The sequence below is a fragment of the Pseudoliparis swirei genome, chromosome 24 (genome assembly GCF_029220125.1).
Source record: "Pseudoliparis swirei isolate HS2019 ecotype Mariana Trench chromosome 24, NWPU_hadal_v1, whole genome shotgun sequence".
Taxonomy (NCBI): Eukaryota; Metazoa; Chordata; class Actinopteri; order Perciformes; family Liparidae; genus Pseudoliparis; species Pseudoliparis swirei.
In genome coordinates this window covers 6,855,967-6,874,959 of record NC_079411.1, presented here as the reverse complement: position 1 = coordinate 6,874,959, position 18,993 = coordinate 6,855,967, and the positions used below count along the sequence as shown (strand labels likewise).

General features: G+C 44.2%; 1 protein-coding gene across 1 annotated transcript; it reads right to left on the bottom strand.

Moving 5' to 3' along the window:
* Positions 1–253: 253 nt before the first annotated feature.
* On the bottom strand, positions 254–18,979 carry gatb (glutamyl-tRNA(Gln) amidotransferase, subunit B). Its single transcript, XM_056409283.1, is given in 14 exon segments — positions 254–630; positions 735–869; positions 1,009–1,087; positions 4,461–4,594; positions 4,777–4,969; positions 5,345–5,389; positions 6,632–6,716; positions 12,865–12,978; positions 13,108–13,230; positions 13,515–13,713; positions 17,545–17,658; positions 17,759–17,912; positions 18,814–18,932; positions 18,935–18,979. Coding segments are annotated over 14 exon segments (1,650 nt in total). The 5' UTR covers positions 18,965–18,979; the 3' UTR covers positions 254–504.
* Between the last annotated feature and the right edge of the window lie 14 nt (positions 18,980–18,993).

The following is an 18,993-nucleotide window of genomic DNA, read 5'->3' as shown; positions in this document are numbered from 1 at the left end:
GTGTGATTTTTCAGGCCTCACAAATTACCATAATTGCCAATATGGCAGTTGCAATGGCACATAAAGTTGTAATGAAAGGGTTGTATCGGAATTTAAATTAAGCATTTAATAAGGTAATTAAGATGCATCTTTTTCAGGAGGCCGTTACCTTTTTTTTAACAATGCTTTTCTCATTCAAACTTATAACCTGTTCAAAATATGACAACATTTATTTTCTGTACCTTAGGATTCCTGAATGACACAACACACTGCATTGCTTGGAAAAGCTTTATTAATTTTTAAACTCATAAATACAGAAGCTAATGGTTGTTGTTCGATGAAAACAATGTTCAGTATTTACAAAAATGTTAACGTCTCAATCAATAGTCAATAGTTTGACTAAACCCAGGACCGGGTGCCATGGACCTGATTACTCTGCCTCTTCATCCAAACGTCACCGTCACGCGGTTCTTCTTTCACGATTCAACTCTCTGCCGGTGCCATGGCTGGGTCTCGCAGGACAAATCATGACGCCTTCTCTTCTAAAATTGCCCTCACCAGAACTGGGTCGGCTCTGCCTTTGGTCTCCTTCTGAACCAGGCCCATCAGCTTGTTCAGAACTTTCTTGTTTCCGTTTCTGATGGCGTGAACCTACAGAGAGGCACAATAAACACAGGACGTCTAAAACATGCAAAAGAACAAGAACACAAAACAATACAATGAAATACAATCACAAGTGAGAAGTGAGCCCTCACCTCAACAGGGTGCGAGTCCACCACCTTCTGGCAGATGTTGTGCAGCTGTGTGGCGTCACTAACGAGGCCCAGGTCCTGCTCCTGGATGATCTGAGAGGCCGTCTTGCCCGATGACCTCCACATCTCCTGGAACACCTGAGGGAAGAGGAAGCAGGGTGATGCGGTTGAAACCAGAACACAAATAAACACCAGCCAGTCTGTGTGTGTGTGTGTGTGTGTGTACAGTACTGAGTGACAGAAGGGGATAATTGCATGGTCTGTGCAGCTGACTGACCTGCTTGGCGACCGAGGAGGAGATCTGTCCAGTTTCCTGGCGTTCCAGCAGCTCAGCCAGGGCAGACGGAGAGATTGGGCTGAAATCAAATGACGGGGTGGTGAAATCACAGCTTAATGGGGCCAGAGAAGTATTGGCAATACAGAAAAAGGGTGAGAAAGGCGCGGGAGAATCAGACTGAAAGGACGAAAGAGTCCATCAGCATTAGTGATTTGACTCGACTGCGTTTATCTCTCCAATGTCTTCTTGTTTACTCCCCAGGCTACCAGACACAAATCACCAAGAAGCCTGTTAGAATATATGAAGTGGAGACACGGTTTCATTTGGCGTCCTGCAGACGAGACAGTCCGTCTCAGCAAAACCTCCCTCAAACATGGCCGAGACACGGTGGAAAAACAGATGAAAAGAATCCTTCTTTACCACTGGTTCGGACGACGGCGGCACCAAAAGCTCAACGAATCCATTAAACTGTCAAATCTAATTGGATTTGTTTGGTGTGAAAGGAGGAAAATGGGCGGCCGAGTGCGACCGCCACGATTAGAGGTCTTTAGTTAATCTACAATAACCAGGAAGTGGCCCATCGACCCGAGTCAGCTCCGACACGTGCACAATTATCAAGTGAGTGCAGCACTTTGAATAGTTTGGTGAAGAATTGAAGAAATGATCCGTGTGTAAAATATAAATGTTGTATTTGTTTTCGCGTCTTTAGAGCGTCAACGTCGGCCCGGTGAGATATGTCACAATTCTGTCAGTGTGCCGTCAGTCACCCTTCTGCTGACCCTGGATCAGTGACTTCTCTCAGCCGACGGAGCTCCTAATGGGCCGAGTTCCACCCTCTTGCTGCGATGCTTCACGGGGGCTTTTTACTCGCTCCATCTTATCCCACTCAAGGGCTTGTAGCCAGAGGGGTAAAAGGAGGTCGGGACACATTATACAGGAAAGCCAACACGAAAGACATTTCATGTTCAAAGTGGTCATGAGGAGATACATGCGTGCTCATGAAAACCTTTTATTCAACACCCTGAAATGCCAGTCGGCGTTGTTTTTTTCTAGAAATCAAGAAATGATCGGAGACGAAATTCGACTTGAACGACACTGAAGAACAGATCTGTTTCGAGTTTAACAAGCTGACGTCGCGATCTGGTGACTGACCTTCTCAAATGCAACGCCGATGCATCCGACCACCCTCGTCTTCTTGGAGCTGCAATCACGACTAAACTACCATTTCTACAACATGAAATGAGGGTCTGATATCCAGCGCCCCCGTGAGCTAGAAACAGAAACAGTGTTTCCATCGCCGGTGGCTAGATAAGCAAGCGTGAAAGGTGCGATGGCAACATCTCTCTGTATAGAAATAAGATGTTATTCAGTTTTTAAAGAGTGTTTTGGAACATTGAACAAATCCTACGTGTTCCAGCCAAAAGGCCTTCCGGGGAGGGAGATCAAACAACACCTTCTTCCAAAAAGTTAGGATTTCACTAATGTCATTAGATTCGGCAAAACTGACGCGCTGTCAGACGGTCGCAGGGGCTTTCATCAATAGACACCAATAATTAGGGAATATCAGATGATTTTTGACCTCACACATGATGATGTTGTTGTTGTATAGTACGAGGCGGTCGAATATGAATTTGTGAGCTTTAAGAATACAATAATCCCTGATGTCAATCAAACCACACCAGTACATTTCAGAATGATTAAAGACAGAACATTAAATCAAACTAAGGTCGATATGCTGCCATTGTTCAGACTCTGTCGCTTGAACAATAACATAAATATATTCTGTGCGCCATACAGAATGGGAATATTTGAGTTTTTTCAGCTTTTGAATCCAGGTAATTCATATTGAGCCAAGAACAACAGGAGGTGTGTGTCAAGACTAGCAACAACTAAATTAGATCTTTTCTTTAATGATGATTCTTGTTGCCTTGCACTTCTGCTTCCAGTTGATAGCCACTCATTATTTTTCCTCGCTTGTAAAAATGGAATATCAATCTGACTCCAGCCATCATTTGTGATTCTATATGAAACCAGCTGCGACTGCAGTGCATGTGCAAAGGTCAGATTATTTGAAACCATTGAAAAGACCTCACGCATTGGCCAAGTTGCAAAATTGACCAGATATGAAGCGCATCGTCGCCGGTGAGGCTGCTTCATTCACGCGCCAGGCGCGGCGGCTCAGCCACGGTCTGGTGGCCGTCAGCCGATTTGTGACGTTGAGTGATCTCCACGCGGCCGTCATCACCTGATGCCTCACACCATCGGGGCGCAGTCAGCCCGGAGTCCGCCTCTCATTCATTTCTAGGCGGAAGGGCGGCGAGAAAAAAATGTGCTTCCAGTTTGGGGATTTATCAGAGTGAACTCCGACAGACGAAATTGCAAGACCCGTTTTTATTAGAAAAGACGCTGTTAAGCTGCAACGAGGACAGTTTGAGGTCAACGACAGTGACGAATGGGATGGAAGGCTGTGTAATATCGGACTCTGTGCACTGCTGTTCGCCCAGCTCATGTTTACAACCCTTCCCGAGCAGGCTCCTCCCCTTCCTGCCACACCACATGGTCTGACTGCAACTTTCCTCTCCCGATACGCACAAGCCAACTTGTTTGCTGCCAGATCGTCCTCCAACGCCCCAAGACTCCTCCTTATGTGCAAAGTGATTTGGGTGTTATTGATTTAACTGGTGTTATAGAATGTGTTTATCAAGGGGGGGATTAGTTCTTCCTGCAGAGACTTTCCTGCTAATGGGATTTTTTTGCTTTTCGTGAGCTTGAGAGATTCTTTGGATACCAAATCTATCTGTAGAACCATCTGCTACAAAGGCCCGATTCCTTGAAGTGTCTCAGGCTTACGTTTAGTCATGAGTAAACGGATATGGAGCTCAACTTCTGACACCAGGTGAGCCACATCATGTTTCCGTGAAATCGTTTTTCCCCCCCCCCACACACAAGTTACACCCTGGAAGCGGTGGCTTGAGACTCCTTAGGATTAAGAGAAGCCTGACAGACGTACGCCATCATTAAAGACAGGAAATGAGTCGGAAGGAGATTGGAGGGGAAATTCCCAGCTGGACCTAAACTGATGTTCAGCCTCTTAACCTCCCCCAGTGAATAGTTTAGTTTTCTTTTAAGGAGGCTTTATTTATCAGAGGAGGCCTTCGGGTTGAAAACTGCTCAGCCAACAAACTCAAGTTTGAGTAAATTAAGAATAGAGTGAATTCCTGACTCAAGTTGGAAGCGGCTACTTTCTGTGTGTATCTTCTATCACAGCTCCAAATCAGCAACCTTTTTCCAACAAAGCATGCAAAAGGTTAACAGGCCAATCCCAAGAGGCTCAGAGGGGTCATGTGTGGGGGCGCAGACATCTGTACCTGAGCATTGGCAGCAGAAAAGCTCCGCAAACAATAAGCATGGTGCGACTAGTGTACGGTGACATGAATGGGTGAACGTCTCACCTCTGGCTCACACTCATGTCTCGCTGTTTGAGGTGACCCACCAGCTCATTTGTCACCCAGCCAATCACCTTCCTGGGCTCCCTCGTGGTCGCCTTCAGCACGGCCTCAAAGTACTCCACCAGCCCGTCCTCGTTCTGCAACAGCAGCGCCAAGAAAAAGTCTCCCATCAATCCACATGCATATTATATCATTCGTATCAAATCAACCCAGCAGAGTCCAGCAGTATGCAAAGGAAGCCACGCCGACTCGGCTTGGACTTGGATCGGACGGCAATTAAAAAAATCAGCTCTCCTCTGTCGTCCACTGGTAAACTCACCACCAGCGTGAAGCTGTGCTCGGGGAGGATGCCGTAGGTCTGCACCAGCCTGTCTCTTTTGACACCGGGTAGCTCTGGCAGCCCTGCCCTTATCTCCTGCACCACCACCGCCTGGCATGCATCAATGCCAGTGGGCAGCGATGCGTTATCCTCGTACACAATCAGAGGGGGCAGGTTGGGCTCTGGCATAAACCTGGAGGAGGGGAGAGGAGATGCTTTATCGCCAGGACAGATACGCTGCGAGAAGAGGAGGTTGGCGTTTGTTTCGACACTAATAGTCCTCCAGACGCCACACTAGTCACATTTCACTTACTCCCCTTATCATTTGACTCCATCAGCCCTAAAGCTGTCCATCCATCATCCCCCCTCCTAGACTTAACGCGTACTGTCGCGGTGCAGGCCTTGTTTATTTCGCTCCATTGAGCTGCCACTCAGAGGCTCTCATCCTCTTTCAGTCCCCATTGAGAGCAAGATTATCTCCTGATGTCGTGAGTCCACGTCTATAGACACGAGCTCGCGGGACCGAAACAAGCACAGATATGTAGAGAGCCCACAAACTCACACTCACCTGTAGTCCTGAAGACCCTCTTTGTCCCTCATAGGAATGGTCTCGCTGGAGATAAAGACGCAGACATCAGATTATTACCCGGAAGAATTGTTGCAAAACAAAATCTGAGACACCTTTTAGGAGCTCTGTGAGACAGCTTTCTAAATTAGACAAATTATCTGAACTTCCATTTGATCAATACACTAATAAAAATGCCCAAACTTCTCTGGTTAAGGCATCTCCAATGGGAAGATTTGCTGGTCAGACAAAATGTGAACCACCAATATGGGAATAAACGTTTTTTCCACAATTAAATCATTAATTCAGTAACATTTGTGTGTAAAATAAATGACCACAAATACTGTTATACTGAATATCTTCGAAAAACAATTTGATTCTGCTGGCAAAATAGTATGTCCACAAATGTCCTCCTCTGTTAGAAGCATTTATAACAAATGTATTTTATTCGTATATCCCCTCACCCACTTTTACTCTGCACTTTAATAAGAAAGCTTCTTCTTTTGTATTTTTAATGCTCTCAAAAGTTTTGAAATTAACTAATATTATGTTCTGTTTGAACTTTTGTATTTGATAAAAGTGTGAAAAAAGTGCTCATCAACAGGTGCACACAGGCACACGTGTGGAGGCACATCCAGAGAGAGCCGTTTATAAAAGCGTTTATAAATGCCAGCTGGCATTTAAAAATAAAAAAAAGGAAAAGTGGACAAATAATGACCTCTTCAGCTTTCCATATATTATATGAATGATTGGGGAATTTCTGGTTTTCTGTTTTGATATTTTGTGGGCATCACCAGCAGAAACGCTGTGACATCCATTAATCTCAGTGACAGAGGTTGGCGTTTGACTGGGAACACACGAGCGCCGGCGATGTCTTCCGGTCCGTCCGGCTATCTCAAAGTCAGTGCAGTCGATTCCGTCACAGGCGGTAACGAGAAGGCGGAGCCAACAACGGGCCATCTTACATGCTATTCGACACGCTCCAGCGTGTACCTCGCACATAGCACCAGAAGACAATCAGGGCCTCAGCTGTGTGTGTCGCCGGCTCATACGGCGAGCTCATGAGCCTGTGAGGAGCACATAGCTCATGAGTCTATGAGGAGCACATAGCTCACAGATAACGCGGGGATGGCGGCGGCCTCCGATTGGCTCAATTCATCATGATTAGCATGATGGTTCCTCCTCAGCAAAGGCTCAGGACTAATGAACCAGGCAGAGCTCACAGTCAGAGGGAGGGTATTCGCACCGGCTCAAGCTCGGCTTCACGGCCCCGCTCTTTCATCCTCTTACCCCGATTTGGAATCAAACGCCCGGGTCTCATTTTTCACCGTGCCGCCTCTCTGCAGGACTTCTTTATGTCTCTGGATCTCGTAGTCTGGTGATGTGAAGGAGCACAAATACAGCCCATTCAATAACACCGATCAATACACGGGGATGTACGAGGTTGTGGTAAATGCCAAACATCCACTGTGATCCCCGGGCACTCTGGCTGCTGCCACATTATAACTGTAAGAAACAATGTTTTTCCACATGACTTTTAAATACCAACTTGGCAGCAGAGTAAATTGTGATACAACTTTATTGATAAATTATTCAAGCACGGCACCACGGTATGTCAAACCATGCTTCTTAAAAACCTGCACGAAGAATGCGGACGTTTTCTGGCTCTTTGTCAGCTTCTTTTTATTTTTAAGTGAAGCTCAATCAACAGCCTGTGAAGTTAGAGTTGACATGAGATCTATGCTTGTTTTTAAAGTGAGCAGCTGTGTGAACAAGTCAGCATCACATGCCACAGTCACACAGCTAATTGTTTGTGACTGGTTGTCAGTCCCAAAATGATGCTTCACAAGTGGCTGTCAATATTAACTAAGCTTTCCGTCTTAATGTCTCCTCATCAAACAGAAAATCTTCTTTGTCTTTCAGTTTCAAAGTAATGTTATATCTAACATATACATAATTGGACTGTGTATGCATGCGTTTCTCTTTGGCTTCTTTAAATGTGTGTGTGTGTGTGTGTCTGTCTGTTCAATTTTGTGTTCTTTACTTAAAATAAAAGGAGCAATACCACACTGTTTATCCAATATGTACATTTTACTGTTGTCATCGTTCAATCTAAAGCTTTTAATTTGTAACATATTACACGTTATATACTATTTAGGGCTGTCAGCGTTAACGCGTTAATCTATGCGATTAATTTGGCCGCGATTAACGCACTAAAATATTTTAACGCAATTAACGCAACTTTGTTTACTTCCGGTGTGCGTTGGAGTTGTTGCACTCCTCTGAGTGTCAAACCGCGGCAGTCCGCCTCCTTCCTCCCGTCTGCTCCTCGATATTCACAGAGAAGCAGAGGGCGACGTGTCGGTGACGCGGGGCCGAAGGTGCAGGTGACTTCTTTCTTTGCTCCGCCCGATGCGTGCGCAGATGCGCCGGCATGGAGCTCTTCGGCGCGCGAGACGGAGAGCCGAGACGTGTGAACGACACGTCGAGACAGAATGACATGCTGGTGTAGAGACGACCAACAACAGACGTTTAGTTTAATAAAAGAACAAAGACGTCTTGAAGGAAAGAACCTTACATTACTTCTGCTGTAATCTGGCGCGATAGAGAACATGACAGGGGGGCGGGGCCTCACCCTGATAGAATGGTGGGGAAACACTGGGATGTGTCATATGCAAAAGCCTTTAATAGGTGAATTTACGTTTTTTTGTAAAATCGAGAAAATGAGCCCAGACTCCAGAGGGTTAACATGACATATTTGTCAGTTTACCAAGGCCACTGGTTCTGCTGTTGTTGAATGTTAAAGATGACAGGACCAATGGGGTCTCAAATACACCTTTGTTTACTAATCTGATGTTTCACTGAAGAAACAATTTATCATCCACGATATTAAATACCTCGCTGGCACTTTATATGTAGGAGCCTCTTTGAAAACACAGCTCTGTGTGAAGTTGTGTCCTTAAAAAAGAAGACAATTAAACAATTGTCTAAAATACACGCTGTCTGAAGTGATTACTCGTTCATTGAGAAAATGTAGTCTATAGAAGAAAAAAAAAGTTGTAATCACGATTAATGAATTTCAAAATGTATATATATATTTGCATGGGGGGGGGGGGAATCTAAATATATATATTTTATTTATGATTTTTTTCATAATATATATACGATAAAAGTATTTGCATTTTTTTTTTAAAGTTAAAAAACAGTGTTCAGCTTCAGTTGTTGCTTACTCAGTGGAGCCCCGTACTACTCTCGAGAGGCTTCTTTAAACCCTCGGCTCGCACTCGACCTGCAATTACACCACATGCGCTGTAGGGGCCAATCTGCCGCCCCTGGAGGCCAATGTCGCCGCTGCACGCTCCCTATAGCCATGCTCGCAGATAGGGCTCGGGCTCCGATGCCGTTGCCTGAGCCCTGGATGCCTCCCGTGGGTATGTACAGGCCCTCCTGAGCAGCGACAAACTGACACCCTGGCTGAACTACAATATAACAATGTGTTCCAGGGCTATTTATAGTACTGCAATCAATCACCATTCTCAGTCACGGTGCAAATATTTTTGCTGTTGTTGTTGTTGTTGATGTGTGTGATATATTCCAGAGCTCACGGTCACTTCGCAGAAACCGTCCGCACATTTCCCAATGCTTTAGTTTGAAAGTTATTTGCTTTTTGATGTGGCTAAATTGGCTACCAGGGAGCATTGTGGGTAATGGTAAGGTCCACTCGGATTAAGGCTTTGTACCGAAGTACTGTTAGGATGATTTGGACCTTTTTTGGTGTTACTTTAATTCCACCTGTACTGCAGCAGTGAAGAGAAATGAGATGCAGTGCCGTTTCCAGCCACACCAACACGCTGTCGGACCGGTAGCTTCTGAAACGGCCGTGAACACCTGAACTGAAAATCCGCCATCTTGGATCCACGCGACGCAGCTGATGGCTGCCAAAGGACCTGATTACACATCGCTGTCTGTTCAATGTACTATGTATTGTAACTTCTCGGACGTTATGGCACTGATGACACGGAGACTGGACGATGTTATTAATCCTCACTTTATTGAGCATCCACCAACACAGACGCGTGCTCCTCAGCTCCAGCAGCTCGAACGTCAACAACAACGCTTCCCGTCAACCACCCTTAACTTCCGTTTTCCGACAGGTTAACCCCGCCTCCCCTCTACTCCGCCAATCATAGGCACGCCCCCTCGACCAGCACGCACGGTGCCACACTGTGATTGACAGCCACTTCACAGGGTCGCTACAGTATTATTATTTTTTATTAGACATTATGATATATAATAATTCATATATTATATGTCACCCAATGTTTATGTAGTATAGTTATTAGATATTATTAGATATAGTATATATAATACATATATTATTACTAGTGCTGTGAAAAATAACGCGTTAAGGCGTTATGATTAAATTACAGGATTAATTAGTTAATTTTTTTAACGCATTTAACGCATGCGCAAAATGAGCTTCCAATACACCTCTTCAATCTGAACTCTGTCCGCTCTCATGCAGACGGTCTGTTCATCGGTAATGATCCTTCCACAGGTTCACCTCCGGAAACCTTGTTACGACTTTTACTTCCTGTAGATCAGGGGTCTCAACACGTCGATCGCGACCTGCCAGTCGATCGCGGCGCAGTGTTGGTAGATCGCATGACATTAAAAAGATTGGCCCGCCCCCTGACATGTTCTCTATAGCACGTCTTTGTTCTTTTATTAAACTAAACGTCTGTTGTTGATCGTATCTCCACAGCAGCATGTCATTTCTGTCTCTTCGCGTTGCGTTAACACTTATCGATGTCCGTCTCGCGCGCCGCAGAGCTCCGTGCGCGCGCATCGGGACCGAGCAAAAAAAAAGTCACTTGTCAATCTGTCCACCTGTCCGTGTTGGTGCCGGTGAGGTTTCCCGTGTTGAGTCACATGAAGCCGCAGGCTTCACTCCTGCTGGTGCCCTTCGGTCAATTCCTTTAAGTTTCAGCTTTGCAGCGGTGTCCCCGCCGTCCCTTTCATCACGGACCAGTTCATGAAGAAAACCCACACAGTCAGTTTGCCTCAGCAGCTGCTAGAGGAAGACTAGAGGCCTTTAGATTGTATCATGGTGGAGTTAATGGTTGACAAAAAAGAGAAAAATGTTCTGTTTAACCCTCCTGTTACCTTCACATTTACTAACATATTTTACCCTCGGGGTCAATTTGACCCCAGCAATTAAAACCTCCAGAAAATTATTAGAATTAATATTGCTTCCCAAGTTTAAGTGTGAGGTACTTTATGTTTGTTTGTTGACAACCTAAATAGTCCATTAAATATATAAAAAAGTTGATATTTCTTATATGTTTGACACAGTGAAAAACAGCCTGGGGTCAAATTGACCCCAAAGAACACCAACATTAAACATTGAATGGGGTCAAATTGACCCGAAAGGTAACAGGAGGGTTAAACATTCTGTTTAGGATGAAGATGTATTAATGTTCCATATGGAAGAAAACTGCTAAATAACTGCTGAGTTGCAGCACCATTGTACAGAAGAATGTATAAATGTATATATCCGTCTTTTGTCATAAATCTCTATGTTCTCACAAAATATACCGAGAATATCGGTAATATGTGATTAATCATGATTAATCCACAGAAACCTGTGATTAACCTGATTAAAAATGTTAATCGTTTCACAGCCCTAATTATTACATATATATATTAGTGCTGTGAAAAATAACGCGTTAACGCGTTATGATTAAATTACAGGATTAATTAGTTTCTTTTTTTAACGCATTTAACGCATGCGCAGAATGAGGTTCAATCCGTCTGTTGTTGGTCGTCTCTAACCAGCAGCATGTCATTCTGTCTCTACGTGTGTGCGCACATCGGGACGAAACCCCCCCCCCCCTTTGTTTACTTCCGGTGTACGTTGAAGTTGTTGCACTCCTCTGAGTGTCAAACCGCGGCAGTCCGCCTCCTTCCTCCCGTCTGCTCCTCGATATTCACAGAAACAGAGGGCGACGTGTCGGTGACGCGGGGCCGAAGGTGCAGGTGACTTTTTTCTTTGCTCCGCCCGATGCGTGCACAGACACGCCGGCATGGAGCTCTGCGGCGCGCGAGACGGAGAGCGGAGAAGAGTGACCGACACGTCGAGACAGAATGACATGCTGGTGTAGAGACGACCAACAACAGACGTTTAGTTTAATAAAAGAACAAAGACGTCTTGAAGGAAAGAACCTTACATTACTTCTGCTGTAATCTGGCGCGATAGAGAACATGACAGGGGGGCGGGGCCTCACCCTGATAGAATGGTGGGGAAACACTGGGATGTGTCACATGCAAAAGACTTTAAAAGGTGAATTTACATTTTTTTGTACAATCGAGAACATGAGCCCAGCCTCCAGAGGGTTAACATTACATATTTGTCAGTTTACCAAGGCCACTTGTTCTGCTGTTGTTGAATGTTAAAGATGACAGGACCAATGGGGTCTCAAATACACCTTTGTTTACTAATCTGATGTTTCACTGAAGAAACAATTTATCATCCACGATATTAAATACCTCGCTGGCACTTTATATGTAGGAGCCTCTTTGAAAACACAGCTCTGTGTGAAGTTTTGTCTTTAAAAAAGAATACAATTAAACAAGTGTCTAAAATACACGCTGTCTGAAGTGATTACTCGTTCATTGAGAAGATTTAGTCTTTAGAAGAAAAAAAAACTTTTAATCGCGATTAATGAATTTCAAAATGTGCGATTAATTAGTTCATTGTTTTTAATCGATTGACAGCCCTAATACTATTAGTTAGTCTAGTGTAAAAAGTATAATATTTCTCTGAATTGTAGTGGATTGAAAAATATAATGTAGCATGACATGGCAGTACTAAAGTATAGTAAAGCAAAATAGTAAAGTAGAAGTAACTTGCCGTTTTACAGGAAGTTATCTGCCAAACTATTTCTGGACCGGGACCAGCTGGCAAGAAGACACCAGGAAGTCACTGATCCCGGCCAAGAACTAGTCTGCTACGTGACGCCCTCTAAATTGGCGAACTGTTGTGTTTTTAACAGACTAGACTAATCAGTGAGCTTCGGGGTGCTGGTGGGCGGATTTGGTTCACTTTGAACAGAGACAGGCTCGCTGTTTCCCCCGTTTCCAGTCTTTGTGCTTAGCTAAGTTGGCTGGCTGCTGGCTGTAGTTTCAAATTTGCTGTTAAGACATAAGAAAAGAAAAAAAATCTTCTTGTCTAAAACAGAACAAAAACTTAAGTAAATGTACTTGGTTACATTCAACCAATGAGCTATTCTTACAATGTACTATCAGGCTCACTTGTAGCACACACACACACGCAGGAAACCAAAATACTTACAAAACCTTCAGGGTGACACAGTGAAAAAGGTCTTTACTCTCAGAATGTCCTGCAGACATTGACATGTTGAGACCAATCACATGCAACAGGGTTCAAAGAGCATCCCTAAATACCTGTCGCACCCTTCAGCCAGCCTGCTGTCCTTCCCCCCCGAACATTGTTAACGTACCTATAGCCCGGGCCAGGTATCGGACGCTGTTGATGTTCTTCACCTCCGTCCTGACACCCAGAGGCTCACCTGGTCTGTGGACGGACACGTTGGCATCGACTCTCATCTGTCCCTCTGTGGAGAAAGACGGACACACATGCACACCGAGCGGGAAATAAGTTTGGGTTCAGAAGTTTAGCAGCTCAGGAAAGAGAGAGAGAGAGAGAGAGAAACAAAGACAAAGACAGAGAGGGATTTCCGTACCAGACATGTTGGCTTGACAGGTGCCGAGGGCTTGCAGGATGAGCTGAAGCTCTCTGACAGCTGCAGCAGCCTCCTCTCCACAGCTCATGTCTGGCTCCATCACCAGCTCCATTAGACCTACACCTGTCACACGTGAAGACAGCTGTGTTTCACATCTCCGAGGTATCGGTCCCAAGAAACTCTGGAACAATCCTCAGCATTTACCGCTTCGTTGAGCAATTTGAAACAATAGAATAATTTCTGCCTGAACACAGACGGTTGTCGTTATCTCGCTGCCAGCTAATTTGATGTACAGACTCAATCTATTGCTGCTTTGCATGAGATTTGTTGACAATAAGAAGAATATCGAATATCCCCGGACGTATTCCTTCACATGCATCGCACATACTAACACCGTCTCACGTTACCCGCTCGGTTGAGGTCTATGAGTGTCTGGCTGCGGAGGTCATCGTGGAGACTCTTGCCGCTGTCCTGCTCCAGCTGAATCTGTTTGATGGTGGATGTTCTCCTGATCACCTGGCTCCTCTTTTTCCCTCCGAGGATGCTGTAGGTCAGCGTGCCGTCGACTGCGATGGGCCGCCGTTGCTGCGTGATCTGGTATCCAGCCTGAAAGTTGAAAGCGTATTAGTCTGGATAACATACGGTCCTGTCAAGCTCCGGGCCACGGGGGTTGTGTAGTATTGGGTCACAGGACTGGTAATTAAAAACTCATTCATAAAACACAAGAGTATTTTGCTAACTGAGCGATACGACCTAAAACCAGAGGATAAATGGTCAGAGTTACCTTGAAAACAAGACTTTTTCCCTTGTCCTGCATATACTTCTGGATTCATGTTGGCTTCTGTTCTGTATTAAATTCATCTAAAGCACGAGGAAAACACTTGGCTGTACTTTTGTTAGATGTCGATGCTTGTTGAAGCTAATTCCAGTGTTACAACATGTTCTGAAAGTTGCTATACAAGTTCATTTGGGTTAGAAAAAGATACAGAATGAGAATGAGTAACCAAAATATTAGTTTTCAATTGGACATTGCAGATGTAAAATACCATTCTCTGGCAAGGAGTCCCACTAATTCAGGTAAACACCAGTGATGTATGCCGCGGTGGTTGTCATGGGTCTAAAATGGGTGTAAAAGTGAGGCAGGCTGCATAAATAAAACACCGTGCAGGCGGATTGGCTGAGCCGTCGCTATAATGCAGAAATGGAGCGCTGCCACTTCACTCAAGGTTTCTATTCAGAAAGACACAAGAATAAACATTTCATCCGCTCCTCTATTCCTCAAAGAATCAGCTGCCCCAAGTATTGATTCCCCACGATACTATGGCAACCACCTCACAGTAACTACACATTAATCATACTTATGCTAAGGAGGGTGAGGACGTGGGAGAAGAGATGGGGGGGGGGGGGGGTAGTCACTGGCTCCATGTGCAATGTGCCCGATTGACACAATCAATCACTACCTCCTCCTCCTCCTCTTAAAGTGGATGGGAGAAGAACAAAACACTAAATCCGCTGTATTTTTGAGAATAATGTTGCAGTTTATCAGAAATCCCCTGTTTTTATGACTTCATCTCTGGTCTGTATGTGCAGGGTGAAGCTCAGGCTCGCCACACTGTACATTCCGGAGCATCTGCGTGAGGAAAGACGATCTGCATCCCCCGCTAAATGAATCAACAGGCAGGGCTGTTGCTCATAAGATCCTGGAAGCCACATTGCTTCTTCCCAATTACTCTCTAGGCCCTAATGAGCAGTGGTGCTTCAAACACTCCCTGTGACCCCCCCCCACACCCTTTATATATACAAAACACACACACGTCTCTTTCCACAGAAGTTTTTCTCAGCTGCCCACAGGGGTCACAAAGACCTTCATAGCTCTCGCTAAACACATGTCAAAGCTTCAATAGCCCGTCCATGTCGTTTTTTTGTAAGCTCAATATCTTAAGGATATTGTAATTGTTTGGCGTTGCTGCTGAGGCATGTTATTAAAAGGCTGTTAGAAACGCTATATTTGTGCCTGGCCTGCCATTCCAATTGCAAGAAGGAGAGCTGGTTGGCGGACAGCAGCCTTCATCATTTAATGAGCAACTGTGGTGATTTACAAAAAGCAATCAGGGATTTCTAGTGGAACATATCAATAATGTACAAAGCAATTCACAAATATATTTTTTCAAGGACGGGATAATTTCTCTCTCGATCTTGCCACTGCTTTGATTTTATGAGCATTGATTACACTCAAACTTTAGGTTGAATGTGAAAAATCTCCCGTCATCTGCATAATTCAAACCACTCTGACTTCGGTTTATCAAGCTGTTCCACGCCACATCACTCTTTTTGAGCAGCTGATGAGACTAATGCAAACTAAATACTCACAAATGAGGCGGCAGCAGCTATTGTGCACAGAGCACACAGCCAATCTAAAGCACAAATACAGGTTCAGGCTCAACAAGTTCTTTGGGATATCTCATGGAAAAATTAAAAATTGTAATCGGGTATTATCGTCCCTGCTGTGTGTGTCAACTGTTGAGTGTTATTCAAAGGAAGTGATAACATCTTGGTCAAACACAATAAAGAGCAAGAGGAACCCGGCAGTAATCCCTCAGCTTCTGGTAGGATATTTGTGCCACTTCAAGATCCATGGACTTTCTGGGGAGATAATGTATCCCGAGAATTGTGATTAAAATGTGTACTGCTGCAACCGTGTGATAACCAGTAAAGTCTTCACAATATTAAATGGGGGGAGGGGGTGGGGGGGAGAGACAGAAAGCTGTTGTGCTCCATTAAGCCTCATCAGTTGAATTTTCACAATACATTAAGGAATTAGAGCAGAAGCTAATCAGAAATATCAAAGGAAGTGATCATTTGTATCAGTGCTATCGAGTACTAGAAATAGTGCAATACAAATACCAGCTGACGCTCAAAGTCAATGTGAAGGCTGCTACTTCAAGTGGACACAGTATTCTCATATAAAGCCCCTTCTTTGGTCAATTTAACTCCATGAAACACTAACAAAACTCACCTAAGTTCTTCATTGCTCTCCTCGTTACCCAAAGCAATGTTAGCATAATAACTTAGCAGAAAACATTGACTAGGGACATTTAAAATGCAAAATTCTCAAACACCTTTCTTCCGGGAATTTCTCTATTTATTAGGAAATATCTCTGGAGGGCAAGTCACGAGTTCCTGTAACATTTAGTTTTTTCCATCTTAGTTTTAAAATGCCACTGACATTAGCAGTAAGATTACCCTCGGGCCCTGAGGGGTAGCGAACCTTTGCCATGCACGCATGCTCTCCATTACGGATAGCAGAGTGAACATCACTTGAGCCAGGCTGTTAAATGGAAATATTTGTAATACCTCTCCCGCCTTACCAGACAGCTATCTGGCTCATATGGCATGTTGTTGGATATTAACCCCATTCATAACCATTGTAGGCCCATATGTTATCCCTCAAAAAACATGTTGTTTAACAGGTTCTACCTCTGATTCTTTAAGAGCAGTTCAATTAGGGGAATCGAGACCATGATTAAATACGTTTTTTTTCACCTGGAGGAAGCCGAAACACCGATGTGTCATCCATCACCTTTTCATTTCATTTGTCAAACTGGTTAACAAACAGCTGCTTATTCATCCAGCAGTTACGGGGGGAACATTATCACTCATTTGGAGTCATGTTTCTCTTTAAAACACGAGTCAAATATTCACTCTCGCAACATGGGGACTTTCAATATAGAAGGAGAGAGCCACCATTCACAAATACCAGCACCTTCCAAACACCTTCTCAAATAAAATGTCAGGTATCTAAGTGAAGTCCATTATGGGTCCATCATTACTGAAGATTGGAGTCACCCTGAGCTTACACATATTTTCCTTTTAATTAACTATTTAATTTTCATGTCTCATTATTAGTTTGAACAGTTCAAATATCAAAAACACCACATTTAGAAATGTTCAGTTCAACAACACTACCTGGGGGATTTATGCTTCAAATAATGCTCCAAATTATGTGAATAAAAGAAAGCCATTTCCAAATGATCATGATAGAAATGGAGAGGGAAATGACCTGAGGATAATGTAGAAACAGAAGTGAACTAAAGGAAATGAGATGGTTAGTGACAAGAACACCGGCCATTTTCTTTCACAGCTTTCTGTGTCATTCATCTGTACGTGTGGCAAATAGGCTTTTTGCTGCTTCAGCAAGACTCGCTCACTATTAGAGCTCACGGCCGGGAGAGTGCAGTGGGAAATCTGTGATGGAGAAGTAGGAGGCAGATGAGAACAGTTTATATCAAAGCTAAATCAATGCTGCAGCATGGTGTGCAGGACTATAGTGTCTTTACACTGCTGTTTGCCAGATAAAGTACCCCACTAACATCTTTTGCCACCACCTCTTAAAAACCAGGCGCTGCACGGAAAGCAAAAAGGGAGTGAAGAACTCACAGGGAGGTCGGCGTAGAAGTAGTGCTTCCTGTCAAAGAGGGATTTCTTGTTTATGGTGCAGTTGAGAGCCAACGCGGTCATCACCGCCGCCTCGACACATCGTTTGTTCAGGACCTGGGGACACGGCGGGACATTACCCGATGAGCTGGCAACAAAGGGGTTGGAGAAACAGCAACAGCTAATCTTTGTTTGCATCAAGTGGAACGACGCTTACGGGTAATGTGCCGGGTAGGGACGCATCAAAGGGGGACACCAGGGAGTTCGGAGGGGCTGAGAAACGAACCGACGAGCCGGAGAACAGCTTGGTGTTGGAGTTAATCTGAGCATGGACTTCCAAACCCACCACGCCAACCAGCTGCTGGGGAGCACTGAGAGAGAGAGAGAGAGAGAGAGAGAGAGGGCGAGAGAGAGAGGAATTCTAAACATGTTGACAGTATGCAATGTGGTGCAGTAAAACTGGAAAAGTGACTAAACTAAGTAGACATCCAAATCCAATGTATCAATGTAAATTTGATAATTTTTCATTCGTGTGTCAATTTATTGTAACTGCAAAAAGATGTAGGCTTACATAATGCATTTAACTATTATGTCATATGTCGAATTGGGACCCCACAATTGTTCTGTCTCGTGTATTATATTACACTGTAATATTTCCTGTGGCACGTCCCTCTGGTTCCTGGTTGAAGTTCCGACTTAATTTGGGTTAATGTGATTAGGCGTTGGAGAGATTAATGTATAAGTATTCTATCTGTTGAGGGGAGTGTCCTCCTGCTATTATTATTATTATTAGTTGCCTTGCTATTAGTATTGCCAATACAATTACTGCTAATTATTATTGTGCTACATCCACTGGTGCTGTTATTTCTGGAAGTAACTTTTGTTATCATGCATGTTACTCTCATTATACGAATAATGATGCAATATATACATAATTACAAATGCAATAATAATGTCATATAACAATACATATGTCAATAATATCATATACATAGATGTGTTGTAACTCTGTTATGTTGCTCATTCTGTACACATGACATCAATTGGATCCGGTCCATCCGGGGAGAGGGATCCTCCTCTGTTGCTCTCCTTAAGGTTTATCCCCCTGTTCGCCCCATTAAAGGTTTTTTAAATTTAAAATATACAAAACCAGGTCGACTCGGAGGAGTCGTCTTCCCCTCCCACATTATTTGCTGTCGTTACTGCAGCTCGGTATGGGGACATGTCAGGGGCACAGACACCAAAGTGTTCCGCTGTGACGGCCTCACTTACCTTTTCGCTCTCGGCTGCAGTTGACTGTCACATCGCGCACGTGGTGCGCTTATCCGTCTAATTACACAGGAGGTTTTTGGATACAATAGTGATATTTGTTTATTCATATTGTCTGTCGCGGCTCACTTGCTGCCACAGAGGGGGCAGCCATGTTGTTATGTTGCAGAGAACACGGGAGTT